Below are 17,401 nucleotides of genomic sequence, written 5' to 3' on the forward strand. Positions count from 1 at the left end.
ATCCTGCCCTGAACTTCACCCTGCCCTGAGCTTCATCCTGCCCTGAGCATCATCCCGGGCTCTGTGTGCCGATGTCTGGGGGGCGTCAGCCAGAGCAGCCTCGGTGCGGGCAGGAGGCTTCCTAAGCGCCAACGAGCTGCTGTGAATGCGGGCTGGGGCAGGGCAGCGGGCCTGGCTCCGTGCTCAGCTCACACCGATCGGAGCCGGCACCGAGAATCTCTGTGCCAGGGCTGCCCGTGCCCCGTGGGTGCCCCCGCGGCCGAGGGGAGGCCGGCGATTCCCGGCGGGACCCCCGGGCTCTGCCAGTCCCGGTGCACAGAGCTGGGGAGCGGAGCTGCGGAGGGACCGGCGCTGGCGCGGGGAGTCCGGCGGCTCTGCCGGGGGGGGGACGGAAAGGAACGGAACGGAACGGAACGGAACAGAACGATCCCGCCGCCTCCCCGCCCCCGGGCGGGACCGGCCTCTCCCGCTGCCCCCCGCCCCCTCCGGGCGGGGAACCGTGCGAGCGGCGGCGCCGAGCAGCGCTGTGTGTCCTGCGGGACCGGGCCGGGCCGGGCACTGCGGGGCCGAGCAGCGCTGTGTGTCCTGTGGGGCCGAACCGGGCCGGGCACTGCGGGACTGAACCGGGCCGGGCACTGCGGGACCAAACCGGGCCGGGCACTGCGGGACCGAACCGAGCCGGGCACAGCGGGACCGAGCAGCGCTGTCCGTCCTGCGGGACCGAGCCGGGCCGGGCACTGCCGCACCGAGCAGCGCTGTGTGTCCTGCGGGACCGAACCGGGCCGGGCACAGCGGGACCGAGCAGCGCTGTCCTACGGGGCCGCACCGGGCGGGCGCTGCCCGCGGTGCTGAGCGGGACGGGCGCTGCCCGCGGTGCTGCAGGGGCGGCCCGGCCCGGCCCGGGCACCCCCGGACCCCCCCGGCCATGGGGGCCCGCGCCGCCGGCCCGGGGGGGGACGGCTACAACGAGGCACTGCTGCACAAGGTAGGGATGGGATGGGATGGGATGGGATGGGATGGGATGGGATGGGATGGGATGGGATGGGGATGGGGATGGGATGGGGATGGGGATGGGATGGGGATGGGGGCACCCGGGAGGGGGCTGCAGAGCGGGGAGAAGGGACAGCGCTCTGCTTGAACTTCCCGACAAACCCCGTCCCTCTGCCTTCCTCGCTGCTCCTCTCCCGGCGGGGTCCGTCTCTCACCCTCGGCCCGGGCGGCGGCAGCTCTGTCCCGCTGCAGGGATCGGCCCCGGTCCCAGCACATCCCGGCTGGCGGTGGGCAGGGGCTGGCCGGGTCCGGCGTGTTTGGGAAGCCAGGGCTGCTGGAGCGGGGCCAGCCCGGGCACAGCCCGCACCGCCCTTCAGCCGCTCCCGCTGTCCCGGCAGGCTCAGGGCGGCTCGGGGGCAGCTGGACCGCGGGGCTCTGTTTGCCAGGAGCAGATTAACGAGCTGGGGCTTTCCTGCCGTGAAATAGCCGTGTCTCAGAGACGTCCATTCCTGCCCTTCTTGCTTTGAAATCCTCTTTTGCAGTATTCCTGGGACTGTGTGTTTGTACCTCCCGGGACTGTGTTTTGTAACTGCAATGGCACGGAGCGTGGTCAGGCTTGCTGGTGTCCCTGCAAGACGTGGGGAGCTCAGGCTTTGCTGCGGGGACAGCAGCAGCAGGGATTTTGCTCTCTGCAGTCAGGCGCTGCCCTGCAACTCCTGGAGTGATGGAGGAGATGCTGATTTCTCACAGACCCACCCATCATTCCTTCCTGCTGTCCTCACTCTGCTTTCCTGCAGTCCCCAGTGACTGTGCAGGAACTGCCTCCCTCGGGAAAATCAGGGATGGCACAAGACAGGAGAAGGGCTGGGGTTCTGTGGATCCTGTTCACAAATCCCAGTCTGTTCTGTATCCTGCTGTATACTCAGGGCAAGGTGCCCAGCCCTTGATTAGTAGAAAAATATCAATTACTAGCAGCTCTCGTTTCTGTTTTACACGGAATACATAGAACATGCCTCCAGGGATGACTTGAGAAACTTTGATTCTTTGCAAAGCCTTAACTCTCTCTTCTCCAGGAAGCAGCTGCAGCAGTTAAGGAATGACATTGGTGGAAATGAGGCTCTGGGCAGAAAATGGTTATATTGCCCAGGCAAATAACCATCCCAGTCCCACATTCCCTGCTGTTTCCCTTGATATTTTTCTGCCTCTCCTGGCTGGGCTGCTTGTCTTGCAGAAACAGGGAAGTGAGGCTGCAAACGCCTCACTAGATCTTGTGTCTGAGCAAGCAATCACATTTCAGATGTGTTGAAAAACCTCAAGAGAGCTTTGCAGTCTGCAGCCAAGGATTAAATGGTTTCTGGTTGGTGGCTAAACCCAGACCTGGGGAGGAAATGGGCCCGGAGCTAACCAAAGCAGGAACAGCAGAGGTTTATTCTGGGCTGTTCCAGAGAAGTTTTGCTTGATACAAAATGATGAATTCTGCTCTCAGGTGGTTTGACCCGTTGCCAAATCATTCTTCCTCCCGTGTGATGCCTGGGTCCATTAGCTGGAGCAAGACCCAAAGGCAGAGGGATGAGCTCCTTGTCTATGGTTGATCCAAGGTGTTAACAGGGGGCTGCAAACCGGGATCTCCTGCACCATCTGAGCCAGCTTCTGTTTGATGCACAGCCCTAGAGCTCTGCAGCGCTGAGATCCCGCCTGTGCCAAGGCTGGCAGAGGGCTCCAGGCTCTCTCTCAAGCTGGTATAAGTGTCTTGGCCATGGTGAAATCGTGTCTGGGCAGGTGGGACAGCCCTGAGCTGTTCCTGTGGCACACAGCAGCTTCTGGCATCATCCAACTCCATCCCCGGAGCACTGCCTGCAGCAGGGGAAAGGCAGCACAATTTTATATATAGAGCAGGGTAAAAATAAGCCTCAGGACTGAGAGCCTCAGCCTGAGAGGCCACAGGAGTGGGGTGGTGAGGGGCTGAAAGCAGACAGGCCTTCACCCTCAGACTCTCCCAGTGCTGTGTCCCACTTTAGCTCTGCAGGCAGCGGTGCTGAGGGGCACCAACACATTTGCCACCGATTGTTGTGATAAATCCTGCTCACCTGGGCACAGAGGTGTGTCTGGGGCTTCATCAGCTCCCCGAGAGCGACGCCAGAGCCTGTGAAGGGCACTTCTCCCTTCCCTGCATCCCCTGACTGGGGTTTTAGCCTGCCAGGCTTCCATTAGCTGTGTTTAGCTCAGGCCCAGGTTCTGCGTGTTTAATCTCGAAAATGAGCTGGGAAGACAATCTCAGCCCACATGCACTGTCCCAGATCTCCTCCCATTTGGCTGGCACTGGAATTGCACCCACTGCCTCCCTGTGCTGCCCTCACAGCCCTGCAAAACCTCTCTTCCCTCGGCAGGTTAGACCAAAATGTCTCTTTTCCTTGCAAGTATGGGAAGTTTTAATTATTCTGCCTTGTCCCTGCAGCCCATGCTGAGCCAGCAACGATTCTGACTGGAAGTGATCCATCTACATTAGAATTAGCCCCAAAACTTACTCGAGGTGTAGGGAGGGATATTTGCTCTTCCCCTAAGGCAGGTCAGGCTGACAAGCCTTTTCAGGAGGGTGTTACAAGGTGCACCTGCTTTTCTCTGGGACTGCGGGGTGGTGGAGAGGTCAGGTCACCTCTGGCAAAGCGCTGTTCCATCCCCACAGCACCAGGCAGAGAGGATCAGCAGCACCTAAAGGAATCTTGCAATGTTTTACTGAAGTTTCCCACGAAAAAAACAAAAAGCAAACAAACCCACCACCCCTAAAAATGAAAAACAAACAAAACCACCCCAAACCAACAAAAAAAACCAAACAAACAAAAAAACCCACCAAACAACAACAACAACAAAAAAACAACCACCAAAAAAAAAAAAAAAAAAAAAAAAACCAAACCCTGAAACAAAAAAAAAAAAAAAGGAAAACCTGAAAAGAAGGTGTGGAGGAGGTCTGTCTGTGGCTGAGGGTGGGGGAAGAGTCAGGACAGCTATGGAACTCTGTCTCTGGGAAATTTTTTACTATCATGACTCAGTCATGTCCAGCCTGAGATTTCAAGGGCTATTTCAAGTAACATTTTCCTTACAGTGGGCTTTTTGTTCTTGTTTTTTGTTTATTTGGTGACCAGGAAGGCCACAGTGATTTCTACTGTGCTGTCCCTCCATGGAGCCCATGAGCTTTTCCTGAAGTCATTAGCATTATCTCTTGGCTGTTCCAGGCCAAATTTTGCTGTTATTATTAAGTCATGAAGCAATTCATGAGTTGTCTCTATTATGAATCCCATTTAAATTATTAATAGAGGAATCTGCCTTTTATACATGTTCTCTGTAAACCCTGGGCTCTGGAGGCTTTCTGGTGCTCATTCCAGCCAGCTCTTCTCCCTCCATAATTAATGTTGTTCTCTGCATTAACTGCTCCCAAAGACAGCACTGCAGGGTGCACCCAGTCCTGTTGCACATCTCAGCATCACTATTTTACCTGGAAATAGGATGTAACACCAAATTACACAGCACTGAGGTGCAGGAGCCCCACGGTGAGGAATTCTCGGAGTGCTTTCCTCTCCAGCTGCTCCTGGGCATATCCTCCTCTGTGCACAGGGAAGAGTTCCCTAGGGAAGAGCCAAGGGGGGTTTGGGCAGGGACATTTCCCCCAGGAAAGGGGTGAACCAGTTCCTCTGGCCCAGAGGTTTCTGCCTGCCAGCATTGCCCCCGTGCCGGCTCCCGGCTCACGCGGCTGCTCCGGATGCGCAGGTGACCTGCAAAGAGCCCAGGCAGGGAGGAGGGAGGGAGAAATCTCTGCTGCAGATCTGGGCACGGGGCGCTGCTGCCTCTCAGCACACAGCCCTGAGCAGCAGCCTGCACTGGCAGAGGTGCAGTGTGGTAGATAGGGTCAGGCGCTCGGAAAATCTCGCGATGTCACGGAAAGCAGCAGGATTCCTCTCCCCCTAACGCCCAGTGATAAAAGATCACCCAAGAATGTTGTCCCCCCTAACATTAGTGACTTTCTACTCCTTACTAACCAATTACAGTAAAGTAAGACCCCCTGACGTAGAGAAAAAACTTCCCCAGTATAAAACCTGACGAGACGAGACAATAAAAGTCTTGAACCGTCCACCATACTGGTGCCTGCGTGTGTTCTTGGCCCGAGTGACCCTGGGCAGTGGGTTGCCGTGCCGTCTCCTCAGAACCAAGTCGCCTCGCCTTGCATCAGAAAGCCACAGTGCAGGGCTCCCTCCTGCCCACAGCTCTGCTCGGCAGCTCAGCCCTTCCCAGGACAGGATGGGCTCTCCAAGTGAAAGCGCTGGTTCGTGAGGCAAGCGCCCACTGAGGTGTACCAGCACCTGTGAGCAGCTCCAGGCAGGGTGTGGGGTGGTGCTTTATGCAAGGCAGGACGCTGATGTCCTGCCAGTCCACATCCCTGCATGGTTTGGGCTCCTCAAGCTCCTTGGCTTGTGGTTTCAGCCCACTTCTTTGGGATCTGTGGGGTGCAGGAATCGTGGCACCAGGGGCTGTGGAGCCCACGTGGCCTCCCAATGTATGGAATCAGGTCTTGTTCTGCTGGGGCTGTTCAGGCATTTGATTAAACATTCCTTCACACTTGTGTTTCACAAGGGGAAGTGCACTGCCTGAAGTAGTGCCGGGGTTGGTGTCACCCCAGGGCACTTGGGGACAGGAGAGGGACAGGACCAGATGTGCACAGCGGCTCCCCTGCATTTTGGGGAGGTGCTGAAGCACCTTCAGGCTGGAGTCAAAGGGCTGAGGTGCTGCAGGATGGAGCAAGGCTGCTGGAGCTGCACAAACACAAACCAGGCAGGGGTAAAACAGATGCAGCCAAGTGTAGCAGAGGTGGATGCAGAGGCTGGGGGGGTTTAGTGCCAGCACCTCGCTGACTCATCCCTGCAGCCTCAGGGGTGACAGGGGACCAGTAACAGAGGGGACAATCCATGATTGCCAGAACTGCAGCTTCAGGACCACCCCTGTCCTGAAAGACAGAGCCCAAACCACTTCTAAGGTTCGTAGAAGGTTCGTAGCAGAGTGTTTATTTTAGTTTGTGTCCTGCGAGAAGGTTGAAAGTGCCTCAGTTTCCTGAAAGGATGGGAATGTTTGCCAGTGGCTCTGAGAACAAAACCCAGAGTCCAGCAGAGGGAAGGGAGGGGTTCTGTTTGCACTGCAGGTCTCCCTTAGGGCAGGGGTTTCGAGGAGCAGAAGGGAAGATGAGCTCCCCAGGGGTACCAAGGCTATGGACTGGCAGTGTGGGAGCTGCTCAAGAGGTGACAGCTCCGACACCAGCACAGCTCCTGTCCTGCTGCTCAGGGATGGGAGCATTCTGGGCTTTCCCAGGGAGGCTGGAGAGGCAGAGGCACCCCATGATTCCAAAGCCATCACCTTGCCAGGAGGGAGTGCTGTGGGTCCACGGCATTAAGGCAGCACAAAGGCAGCCCAGTGACCCGGCGAGGCTGTGTGGCTGTGGCAGCAGCTGTGTGCAGCAGCTGCAGGAGATGCTCTCTTTACTAAACAGTTTTGGACTTGATCCAGTGACTCCAAAGTCCTCCCAAAGAGGTTTTCCAGCAGGCCTGCGTGAGCCAAGGCTGCTTCTGCCTGGCAGCTCCCTGAGCTGGAGCAGGAGCTTCTCTCCTGCTCACTCTCCATGACAGCCTGAGCTTTGCTTTCCCTCCCATCTTTCCTCTCTTGGACAGGGTGCAGTGGGTTTCAGGCCTGAAGCTCATCCCAGAGAACATTTCATTAATTACAGAGATGGACAAAGGGGTGGAAATTCCTCTCTGGGCAAGTGGCAGAACCAAATGTGAGAGATCCAGGGGCTGGGTGGGTCCTTCTTGATCCTGCTGCATTTGCTGCCACATTCCCCCAGCACACCCACCCAAATGTCTGGCTCCCAGCTCCCCCATCGCCTGCACCTGCACTGATGCCTCTTTCTGTGCTCCTTGCAGACAATCCTGGTTGGAGACAGTGGCGTGGGGAAGACATCACTGCTGGTCCAGTTTGACCAGGGCAAGTTCATTCCTGGCTCCTTCTCTGCCACCGTGGGCATTGGGTTTACGGTAAGAGCCCTGGTCCCTGGGCTGTGCACTCACCCTTGGGGAGCAGCTTTATCTGGGCAATCAGAACCTGTGAATCCGTGGTAAGCACAAAGAATTGGATACCTTGCTTTGGTGCTGCTGGATGAGGAGTTTGGTTTGGCTGTGTGCTTCTTGGCACGCTTTGGACCGCTGGGAGGGATGCAGGATGGGTAAAGCACCATGTTCCAAATCCCTTGGTGGGGCCGTGTCTGAGTGCAGCCTTGTGCTTCACACACAGAAAGCTGCCCTTGGAGCTGCCCTGCTGTGCCAGGGAGATGCCAGCCTGTGTCCAGCCTGTGTCCAGCCCGGGGCCCTGGCAGATGGTGACGGTGCTGGGAAAAGCACTCGGCTGCCATCCAGAGCTATTTGCAGAGCTGCCCGGGGTCCCAAGTGGCTCTGATGTGTGTGTCCCCTCTCCTGGGCGAGCTCAGGACAGGCACAGTGCTGGGGACCCTACTCCAGAGAGACTGTCACCCCTTCAGCATTGTGACAAAGCTGGAACTCAGCAAGGGGCTGGTACCTATGGGGGTGAGATTACCCAGGAATCACAGGAATTTTCTTTTCAGTCCAGGCCAAGGAAGCAGGAAAATGTGGCCCCAGTGGGGACGGTCTGGGGCCAAGCAGCCCAGGGACCAGCAGCCAAGGTGCCTCTGCTGAGGGGCCTGAGCCATGGGCAGACAGAGGAGGCTCAGCCTCACCACTGATCTCCTCCAGCTCCCGGCTGCCTTGTTTCTCTGGGAGCAAATGCCAGTGTGTGGAAGTGATGCTCAGCCAGGCGTTTTTCCTGCCCAGCACAGTTTCCATATCCTTCCAGCCCCCTCCCCATCTTGCTGCAGGGAAGCTCAGCCACTTCCAGGATCTCCAAGCAACCAGCTCCAGCTGTGGGCACTTTCCTGGCCAAAGAGCACATATAAACTATAAATCCCCCGGCTGGGTCTGAGCACAGTTACAGGACTGGAAATACAGGTTCTGTTTCCCGGGGGGCAGAGGAGGGCTTGGCTGGTGCAGGAGGTGGATGCCATTCCAGAGGGCATCTCTGTCACTGGACCTCCTGCAGCCACGTGTGGCCTTCAGCTGGATTGCAGAGAGGGGCACAGCACTGGAGCCCTGCAGCCCTGGATCCCAGTGGTGTGAGCAGGGATGGGGGCTGCCCTGAGATTAGCCCTGATGTGGGAGAGATGAGATGGAATATTCCTGGGAAAACAGACTGGGGAGGGCTCAAGGCTCCTGTACATGAAGTGATGCCTGTAAGGCTGAAGACCTTGACCAGCTGTAGTTCATGGATTTATGAGGTTTTACGGGATGGGGTTTTGGCTAACACAACATCCCTCTCCAGGGAAGTCTCCCACATTCCCATGCTTGGCCTTTTCCTAAATGAAGTGCGGTATGAGCCGGGCCCCAGTGGCTGGTGGAGGATGCAGGGGCTGTGAGCGGCCGGGGGAGCGGGAGGCCCCGGGTGAGGGGTGGGCGCCGGGGAACGGGCTCGGCTCAGCTCAGGCCCCGGAGAACGGCACCGGCACCGGCTCCGCTCCCTCCGGCTCCCGGCTGCTCACCCAGGCCCAGCTCAGCGCCGCTGGGGCTGCAGCAGAGGGGGCAAACCCTCACCCTGCGGTGGGCTGGGGGCTGGCAGTGCGAGCTGCCGTCCCCGCTGTCCCGGCGTGGCGCGGTGGGGTTTGGTGGCGCCGGGGTCTCCACCCGCACACACCGTGAGGGACGGGGTGAGCTCGTGTGCGGGGTGAGCGGCTCCTGCTCTGCCCTCGGCCGTGTCCGCAGGGCCGTGCCGGGGCTCTGCCGCTGTCCGGGCAGCCGAGCCGGCAGCAAACCCCAGCACGGCGGGTGCAGGGGCACAGGTGCCCACTCACTCTTCAGCCTCCTCCTCCTCCTCCTCCTCACCCCGCGGCCGGGCTGGGCAGGGAGGCGGCCGGGGCACGGCCTCGGGGGTGGCATCGGCCGGGGAGGAGGAGGAGGAGGAGGAGGAAGAGGAGGAGGAAGGCGGGTGGGGCCGCAGCTCCCGCCGGGACTCGGCGGCTCCGCTCGGACGCGCCATGGGCGGCCCCGGTGGGGCGGCGGGGAGCGAGACCCCGGCGGGCGGCGGGGACCCCCCGAAGAGCAGCGGGGACCCCCCGAAGGGCAGCGGGGAGCCCCCGGCCCTGCCCCGCGATCACCAGCTGTCCGGCAAGGTGCGAGGGGAGCGGGGATGGAGCCTCCGAGCTCCGCCACAGGGGAAGGTTTGGGTTCGCCCCCCGGCTTGCGGAAGACCAGGAGGGGTTCAGGGTTTAGGAAGGGTCCCGAGGGCCGCCCGCTTCCTCCGCTGCTGCGATCGCGCCCAGGAAGCGGCCGCGAAACGGGGAAGGGAAGGAGGCGGCAGCCGCAGCTGATCCCCCCAGCCCTCCTCTGTCCCGGAGCCCCCGGTGCAGCCGGGATCGGGGTTCTGCTCCCCGGAGCCCCCGGTGCCGCCGGGATTGGGGTTCTGCTCCCCGGAGCCCCCGGTGCCGCCGGCATTGGGGTTCTGCTCCCCGGAGCCCCCGGTGCAGCCGGCATTGGGGTTCTGCTCCCCGGAGCCCCCGGTGCAGCCGGGATCGGGGTTCTGCTCCCCGGAGCCCCCGGTGCCGCCGGGATTGGGGTTCTGCTCCCCGGGAGGTGCAGGTGGGGCGGCCATCTCCTCTCCGTAGGAGGCAGCACAGGAGGGACCAGCGGCAGGAGCGGCACTCTGGGGGGCTCCCGGGGCAAGAGGAGCGTGGCCGAGCTCTGAACGCCCGCCAGACCTTCTCCAGGGCAAGGGGCTGCTGCCAGCCCCACAACAGTGACCCCCATGGCACAGGGCAGGGGGAGCAGGGCCCCGTCCGGGCCATTGCAGCACCCCAAGGGCTCCAGGGTGGGAACAGCATTTCAGCCCTGGATCCAGCCCAGGGCCCCCTTCACCCCCCTTCAGCCCTCCTTCCTGAGTGCCCCCTCTTCCCCACCCCAGCCCAGGCAAGGGCTGCCCCAGGAAGCGCCTTCCTCATCCGAGCAGCTCAGGGGAAGCTGAGGAACCTTTTACCCCAAAATTTCATTTACAGCCTGAGGCTGAGCCCAGCACTGACGGTGTCAGCCCCGACACCCCCTGCTGCCTCACTGAGCCAGCTCCAAAGTGGCCCTGCACGCTGTCACCTTCTCTAAACTGCTTTTATTCCTTTGCTTTTATCCTCCCCTCTCTGACTCCTCTTCATGGAGGACAATTTCCACGTTTGAGGGAGAAAAGCAGTTTTCAGCGTGGTCTAGAGTGAGGTGGAGGCAGAACTGAGCAGTGTTCCCAGCTCCCCATAAGTCCTGGGGAAGATTTGACCAGCAAAGTGGTAGCAGGAGGCAGAGCATTTCCAGCCCCCAGCTTTGGCATTTGCTGTGCCATCCCTGTGGAAGGTGGCCATGGCCCACAGGGGCAGCAGGGCTGCAGAGGTTTGCTTTGCAAGCTCCAGCATCCTGTCAGGTGGCCATGCAGGCATGGACCTTCCTGCTGAAGTCCTGCTCACTGATATTTTTCATGAGGGTGAAAAATGATGCAGTCAGGTTAATGATTGCTGGGCAGGAGCAGGTTGCTGCAGGCAGGCAGAAAGAACACAGCATTGGGAAAGGCTGTGCTTGTGGAGCCCAGCGTTGGTCTCGGCTGCTCCCTGCCTGAGGCCAGTGGTGCTGGAGTGGCTGGAGAGCCTGGGCCGATCCTGTTTGCTTAGCAGGAGGGGAAAGGCACCATGTTTGCTTTGGTATCTGCAGCAGGCACCGGCGGGGAGAGAGTCCCGGACACGCGGGGTTTGCCCAAGCCGTGCATCAGCCCTCGGGCTGGGCACACCCGGGCCAGGGGCAGGGCGTGGGTGTCTGCACCATTTGGGAGCTGTGGCTGCTTCTCCAGGAGCCTCTAGGGCCTGGCGAGGAGATTTCTCTTCTCGCTGCAGTACTTGTTTCCACAGCGGCTCTCCCCCTCGTTCCTGGCCGGGCGCTGCTTGGCCGCACCCTCAGGGCTCCCCCCCACAGCCGGCCCCGGGGGCTCTGCAGGCACACCGGGAGCAGCCCCGGGGAGAGGAGGAACCGGGGCGGGCTCGGCCCCAGCCAGGGCTGCTGCTCCCTCCCGTCCTGCTGACCTCTCTCCCTGCGCCCATCTTGCAGGTGATGTTGCTTGGAGACTCGGGCGTGGGGAAAACCTGCTTCCTGCTCCAGTTCAAAGACGGGGCCTTTCTCTCCGGGACGTTCATTGCCACCGTGGGCATAGATTTCCGGGTGAGACCACCGCAGAGTCCAGCCCCTCGCCCCCCTCCACCTGCACCTTGGCCAGGACAGGGTGCTGGGCAGGGAGAACGGGGGATTGCAGCCTCTGTACCTCCAGTTATCTTCCAACCAGCTGCAGGTTCTTGCTGGAACCCTTCCCTGGGAGAGCAGTAACAGACAGAAAAGCCCGCTGGTACTGTTGCCTCTTACCTTTAAATCAGCAAAGGGTCGAGGTTTAGCCCATCCCAGCTGTGTTCATGGTCTGGGGTGTGTGCTGGGCAGCCAGTACCCTCCACCATGCAGGCCAAAGCCAACAGCTGGGGGAGGACAAACACAGGTTGCTCTAACTTCATGCCTTGAAAGGGCTGAAATGGGCTGCTGAGAAGGGCTGAACTGGGCTGTTTAAACCCCCACACTGCTGTCTGCTCACCAAATTTCAGCTGCAGGATCTTTCTAAGGGCGCCCAGGGAGGCACAGCTGTTTGAGCACAGGCAGAGCAGGAAGGAAGCCACGGGGGTGTCCCCGGGCAGGGCTCTGCCCACAGCCACCGGCTCGTGTCGAGTGCGGTCAGAGCTTCCTCTGCCCCCGCAGCTGCTCCTGTTTGCTGCCCCTTCTGCTGCCCAGCTGCCTTTGGCTTCTGCTGGAACCTGGGCCTTGGTGATCAGGGGCTGGGGGAGAGACGTGGCTGTGGGTTTGGTTGGAGGAGGCCACGAGGCCTGTCCTTATGATAAAGTCATGAAAGGAGGAAAATCTGCCGTGTCCCACTGCCGGGCTCGGTGCTGCTCTCCCAGAGGTGCTGCCAGCCCGCAGGTGCCTGCTCTGCCTCGTGCAAGCATCCCCTCCAGCAGCTCATGGCTCACTGCTCTAGGGAATCTCCAGAGTCTCCTGGGCCATGTTTTTGTTTTATCCAGCCCATTTGCTCAAATGCTGTCATCACCACATGGGCTGAATTTCCATTTCAAACAATTCCAGGCAACCAAATTATTTATAGGGGTCTTCTCTTTCCAGACTCCAAGTATGATTCTTTAAGTCTTAAAATAGCTTTTCAGTAGTTTTTGCTTTTCATTTTTCTGGCCTCGGGAGAGAAGCCCCTGTGCTTCAGAGATGAGAATAGCGATTGCTTAAGCCTCAATAGCTGCCTTCCCAACTCAATTGGAAATGCTTCTTTCCTTTCCTGGTCCCAGCCCAGCCTGGCTGCAAACCCAGCCCAGGAGATTTCCTCCTGCCGTGCTGGATACAGCTGTGTGCTACATGCAGCCCCTCCAGCTCAGTGTTTTCTACCTCCTTTAAGAACCAAGCAAGGCTCCACCAGCAAGAAAACCTGAGCAGGACATCCAGCATCACCCAGTGCACATGCCCAGGCAGTTTGTAGCATCCAAACCCCTTAAATTACTGCAAACAGGCTATATTTTTAGTGCAGCAGTGGTTCCTCAGCACATGGAGCTGAAGAGTCCTGTCAGAAAGATCAGGGCTTTTTGGTGAGCAAACATAAAGGCACACCAACATGTTAATAATAAATGCAAAATTATGTGTGGTTCATCCATGCTTCCCCCACTTCCACAGCTCTGGCAGCTTCCCGGGGCTGCTGCAATCCCAGAGCTTCCCAGCAGGAGCCGGAGCAGGTCGGCGTTCCTGGGACCTGCTGGGCAGCCAAGGTCATTAAGTGCTCATTAGGGAGCCAAGGACAGGGACTCTGGCTGTGGGAGATGAGCGAGGCGCTGGATCCAAGGCAGGCTGGGATCTTGCTGTCTCCTCTGCGCTGATGCTGCTCTTCGCTCTGCCTTGAGGGCTTGCTGCTCTGGGATGTCCCCGTAGCTGCCAAGCAATCAGGATCACGGTCTGTGGCAATGAGGCTTCGATGTCCAGCCCCACAGGCAGCCTCGCTTCTTTGCACTGGCCCAGGGAGAGCGGCTGAGGGGCTGTGGAATGCCAGCTCAGTGCCAGGGCTGGCTGGCACATGCACCAGGACGTGCTTTGGGCTGATAAACCTGCTCTCCTTGTCTTCTGCAGAACAAAGTGGTGGCCGTGGACGGTGTGAAGGTGAAGTTGCAGGTGAGCTTTGGGAGGGGGGAAGAAGCTTCCAGATGGAAACCCAGCTCAGGCTGAGCGTGGTGGTCCAGCAGGGCTGGGAGCCACGGGAGCAGACCCGGCTGGGGGAGGTTGCTCTCCCTGCTCTCACCAGGGCAGTTTCTCGGCAGATCTGGGACACAGCAGGACAGGAGCGTTTCCGCAGCGTCACCCACGCCTACTACCGGGATGCCCAAGGTGAGTTTGGGCTCCAGCAGGGATGGGGACGCCATCCAGAGCACATTCCTGCAGCGTAGCAATGCCTCTGCCTGTTCCCCTGCAGCCCTGCTCCTGCTCTACGATATCACCAGCAGGATGTCCTTCGACAACATCCGCGTGAGTCCCACCCCGGGCTGGGGGAGCTCTCCCGGGGCCTGGAGTGAGGGTGCCCTGCTTGGCTGCCCTGCTTGGCTGCCCGGCTGTGGGAGCAGCTGGGGGCCTGCTGTACCCCCGAGCACTGGCTGTTCTGGCCAGAGCCAGCAGCTGCTGGCAGCTCATCCCAGGGCACCTGGCTGGTGCTGCACGGCTGGGTGAGTTTTGTTTGAGGACACGGTGAATGCCTGAGGGAGAAAACGTGGTTTGGGAAGGATGTGAACTACGGCTTGGGCTGTAGCCAGGAGACAGGGCGTTTTCAGGACTGCTCATCTGTGATGCTGGGATAATTCCTGTGCCAAGGAAAGTCATTATCCCTGTCCTTGTGGGGGAGAGATGGGGGTGCTGAGGGGATGCGAGGGCTGAGAGGGAAGGCAGGGGGTACTGAGGGGTGGGGGGCTGAGCTGGGAGGGACAGGAGTACCCCTGACCCCGACACAGTCCTGCTGCCCCACAGGCCTGGCTGACGGAGATCCATGAGTACGCGCAGAAGGACGTGGTGATCATGTTGCTGGGCAATAAGGTGTGTGCAGGGTCCCCGTGCGCCCGGGGCTTCGCTGTGCTGTGCGTGCCCCTGCCGTGCCCGTGGCCGTGCAGGGATGGGGCTCTGCCCGCACCCTCTGCCGGGCTCTGCTGCTTTCTGGGCCCGGCCGAGCGCAGGGGCGGCTCCTCTGTCCCCGGGGCGGTTCCCCTGTCCCCAATGTTCCCGGGGTGGCTCCCCTGTCCCCGGTGTCCCCGGGGCAGTTCCCCTGTCCCCGGTGTCCCCGGGGTGGTTCCCCTGTCCCCAATGTCCCCGGGCTGGTTCCCCTGTCCCCAATGTCCCCGGGGTGGTTCCCCTGTCCCCAATGTCCCCGGGCTGGTTCCCCTGTCCCCGGTGTCCCCGGGGTGGTTCCCCTGTCCCCGGTGTCCCCGGGCTGGTTCCCCTGTCCCCAGTGTCCCCGGGGCTCGGCCAGGGCAGTGTCCCCGGTAGCCAGCGGGTGGCAGCACGAGCCTGGGGATCCAGGGACGGGGCGCTCCTCGAACGGGATGCTTTGGTACGGGATGCCCACCCAGGCCTGGATGCGCCCCTGCACCTCAGGTAACCCCAAGCCCTAAAGGCACAACAAGGTCCCAGATTCTCTCCAGGAGTCAAAGGTGCTGCTGGGTGCCCAGTGCCCGACTGGATGTCCCCTAGATCCTGGATGATGCTGGGTACTTGATGCCCAGCAGGGTACCAGAGCCTCTCTGGGTCCTGGATGCTCTCAGGTACTGTCCCAGGCCCTCAGTGTCCCCAGGGTGCCCCTGATACCCTCAATGCCACCAGGTCCCAGGTTCTCTGGGCAGTGGATACTTCTGGGTCCATGCTGCCCCTCATTCCTGTCAGCCCCCTGAACACCCCACGCTGCTGGTTTGCCAGATGCCCAGGGTGCCAGCTGCTCTGGTGTGTGGGGACATTTCCCTTCTCTTGGCAGGCTGATGTGAGCAGCGAGAGAGCTGTGAGGACGGAGGATGGAGCATCACTGGCCAGGGTGAGTTGTGCTATGGTCTAACCCAACTTAAGCCCCCCCAGACAATTTCAGGTCACCCGGGGTTCCCGTGCAGCCGTGCCATCCCCTCTGAGTGCCCAGGCCTGCCTGGCTCTTGCAGGGCAGCACAGCAGTCACTTGCGTGCAAAACCTGGGGCAAGGCAGGGAGGGGGTGACCCTCAAGCCTTGTCCAGGCTCCAGGGGTGATTCAGAGGGCCAGGAGGACACCTTGGGCATAGCCACTGATGGGGTGGGGCTGCTCTTGCAGGAGTACGGAGTGCCTTTCATGGAGACGAGTGCCAAGACAGGCATGAACGTGGAGCTGGCCTTCCTGGCCATTGCCAAGTGAGTACCTGGGGCCAGGGCACTGAACAAGGAAGGTGTTCCCTGCAGCCCCACCAGCTCCCACACCCCAGCACGGTGTGGGAGGGGTAACACAGCCTCACCACTCCAGGGAGCTGAAGCAGCGCGCGGTGCAGCCGCTGGATGAGCCCCACTTCCAGATCCACGATTACATCGAGGCACAGAAGAAGAAATCCAGCTGCTGTGCCTTCTCCTGAGGGTGGCCCAGAGGAGCTGGCAGGCCTGGGGGCCCGGGTGTGGAGCAGAGTGGGGCCCTATCCCGCTCTCAAGCACTGGAGGGAGCCAAGCTCTGACAAGCCAAGGTGGATGGCACAGTGCAGTGGAGCAGAGTGCGTGAGGAGGGCCCTTGACCTGGTGCCAGGATTCAGATCCCGCTGCCCTGCAGAGCAATGACCTCTGTGCCATCGTGGGAATCACTGTGGTGTGGTGACTGCCAGCCAGGCCAGCAAGCCATGGTGACCCATCGCTTCCACCACTCGAGCAGGGTGCAGGACACAGCCACACACCTCACTGAGGGATCCTTGGAGCAGCTGGAGGAGCTGTGCCATGGATGAGCCTCCCTTGCAGCTCTTCCTGCTCACAGTGCTGCTGTTGTCCAACTGGAAGGGCCTGGTCCAGCCCCCTTGTCCCTGGTGCTGCCAGGCTCTGGCTTCCCTCCAAGGATCCTCGGCTCTGTCTCCCCAGGCTGCCCCACACCCCAGTGCCCACGCTCGCCTGTGGCTCCTCATTTCTGCAGCTGCTGCCAATGCCTTTTATCCTCCTGCCACCACAAATGCAATGATGTCCCCATTGTGTCCTGGCTCTGCTCGAGGGAAGGGCTGGGATGGGGAAGGGTCCAGCCAAACCTGCTCCCTGCCCACACAGCTGGTGTGAGAAATAAAATTCCCCTGGGAGCATCCGAGCAATGCTTGGGGCACTTCTGGTACACACAGCAATTTGGAAAAACTTTGCTTCCCCCATGTTGTAGCCACAGAAATTAGAGAATTTATTTTTTTTTAACAAGAAAAGGCTTTTTCACTTCAATGCCTCCAGACTGAACCATCTCCAGTCTCATGCAGGAGATGCCCATGATGGCATCACCTGGGGCAATGCTTCAGCCCTGCTGCCTCCCAGGCCAGGCTGGGTTTCTCTCCTGTCACTGTCCATGTAATACAACTACGCCTTCCTGCTGCTGGCAGATAGCAGCTGGAACCCACTGTCAGGCCTCTTCCAGCCAGCAAACTGCTCTGCTGGGCGCTGGTGGGGCTCAGGGACATCCCTGGTGCTCAGCCCAGCTCTGTTGCTCCCTCGAGCACACTGTCCACTCCTCTGAGCAGTCAGATGGTGAATATTTGGTTGTGTAACTGAAGCACTGATGCAGAGAGCAGCTGTGGAGGGTATGGCACTGCACATCGGAGTCAGGGACTGTCCAGCACATCTGTCCCCATCAGCATCTTCTCTGCCTCTGCACCTGACTGCCCATGTCTCACCTGCCCCGGTGCCTCCTTCACCTCTGCTCTGCCCCTGGGTCTCTCTTTGCAAGTTTACAGATTAAAGCTGAGTATTTTTTGAGGCTTTGCGTCTGCCTGCTTGTTTATCGCGTGAGAATCGCCTGCCCTGGGTGTGCGCCGTGGGAGGCTGCTGCGCACAGCGCTGCAGAGCGGCCGGCCCGGGCCTGGGGGCAGCGTGGGGAGGGGGCGGCACCCGCGGCCCCTTCCTGCCCGCCGGGGGGGCTCCCACTGCACATTTCACACCGACCAAAGGTGACAGGGGAAGAGTAAACACGGCCTGTTAAATT

The 17,401-nt window shown here is 60.1% G+C and overlaps 1 protein-coding gene across 4 annotated transcripts; it reads left to right on the forward strand.

The window, feature by feature from the left end:
- The first annotated feature begins 914 nt into the window (after positions 1–914).
- Positions 915–17,176, forward strand: RAB37 (RAB37, member RAS oncogene family). Of its 4 annotated transcripts, XM_063175620.1 has the most exons (10): positions 915–985; positions 6,951–7,061; positions 11,220–11,330; positions 13,329–13,370; positions 13,517–13,583; positions 13,669–13,721; positions 14,214–14,279; positions 15,208–15,264; positions 15,530–15,606; positions 15,716–17,176. In XM_063175620.1, the coding sequence occupies exons 1-10, from the start codon at positions 926–928 to the stop codon at positions 15,819–15,821; spliced, it is 750 nt and encodes a 249-aa protein (XP_063031690.1). In that variant the 5' UTR covers positions 915–925; the 3' UTR covers positions 15,822–17,176. The 4 variants fall into 4 exon arrangements, with proteins under 4 accessions (XP_063031690.1, XP_063031691.1, XP_063031692.1 ...); XM_063175621.1 differs by lacking the exon at positions 11,220–11,330; XM_063175623.1 differs by lacking the exons at positions 915–985; positions 6,951–7,061 and adding an exon at positions 9,173–9,259.
- The last annotated feature ends 225 nt before the right edge of the window (positions 17,177–17,401 follow it).

The sequence above is a fragment of the Melospiza melodia genome, chromosome 24 (assembly GCF_035770615.1).
Source record: "Melospiza melodia melodia isolate bMelMel2 chromosome 24, bMelMel2.pri, whole genome shotgun sequence".
Lineage (NCBI taxonomy): Eukaryota > Metazoa > Chordata > Aves > Passeriformes > Passerellidae > Melospiza > Melospiza melodia.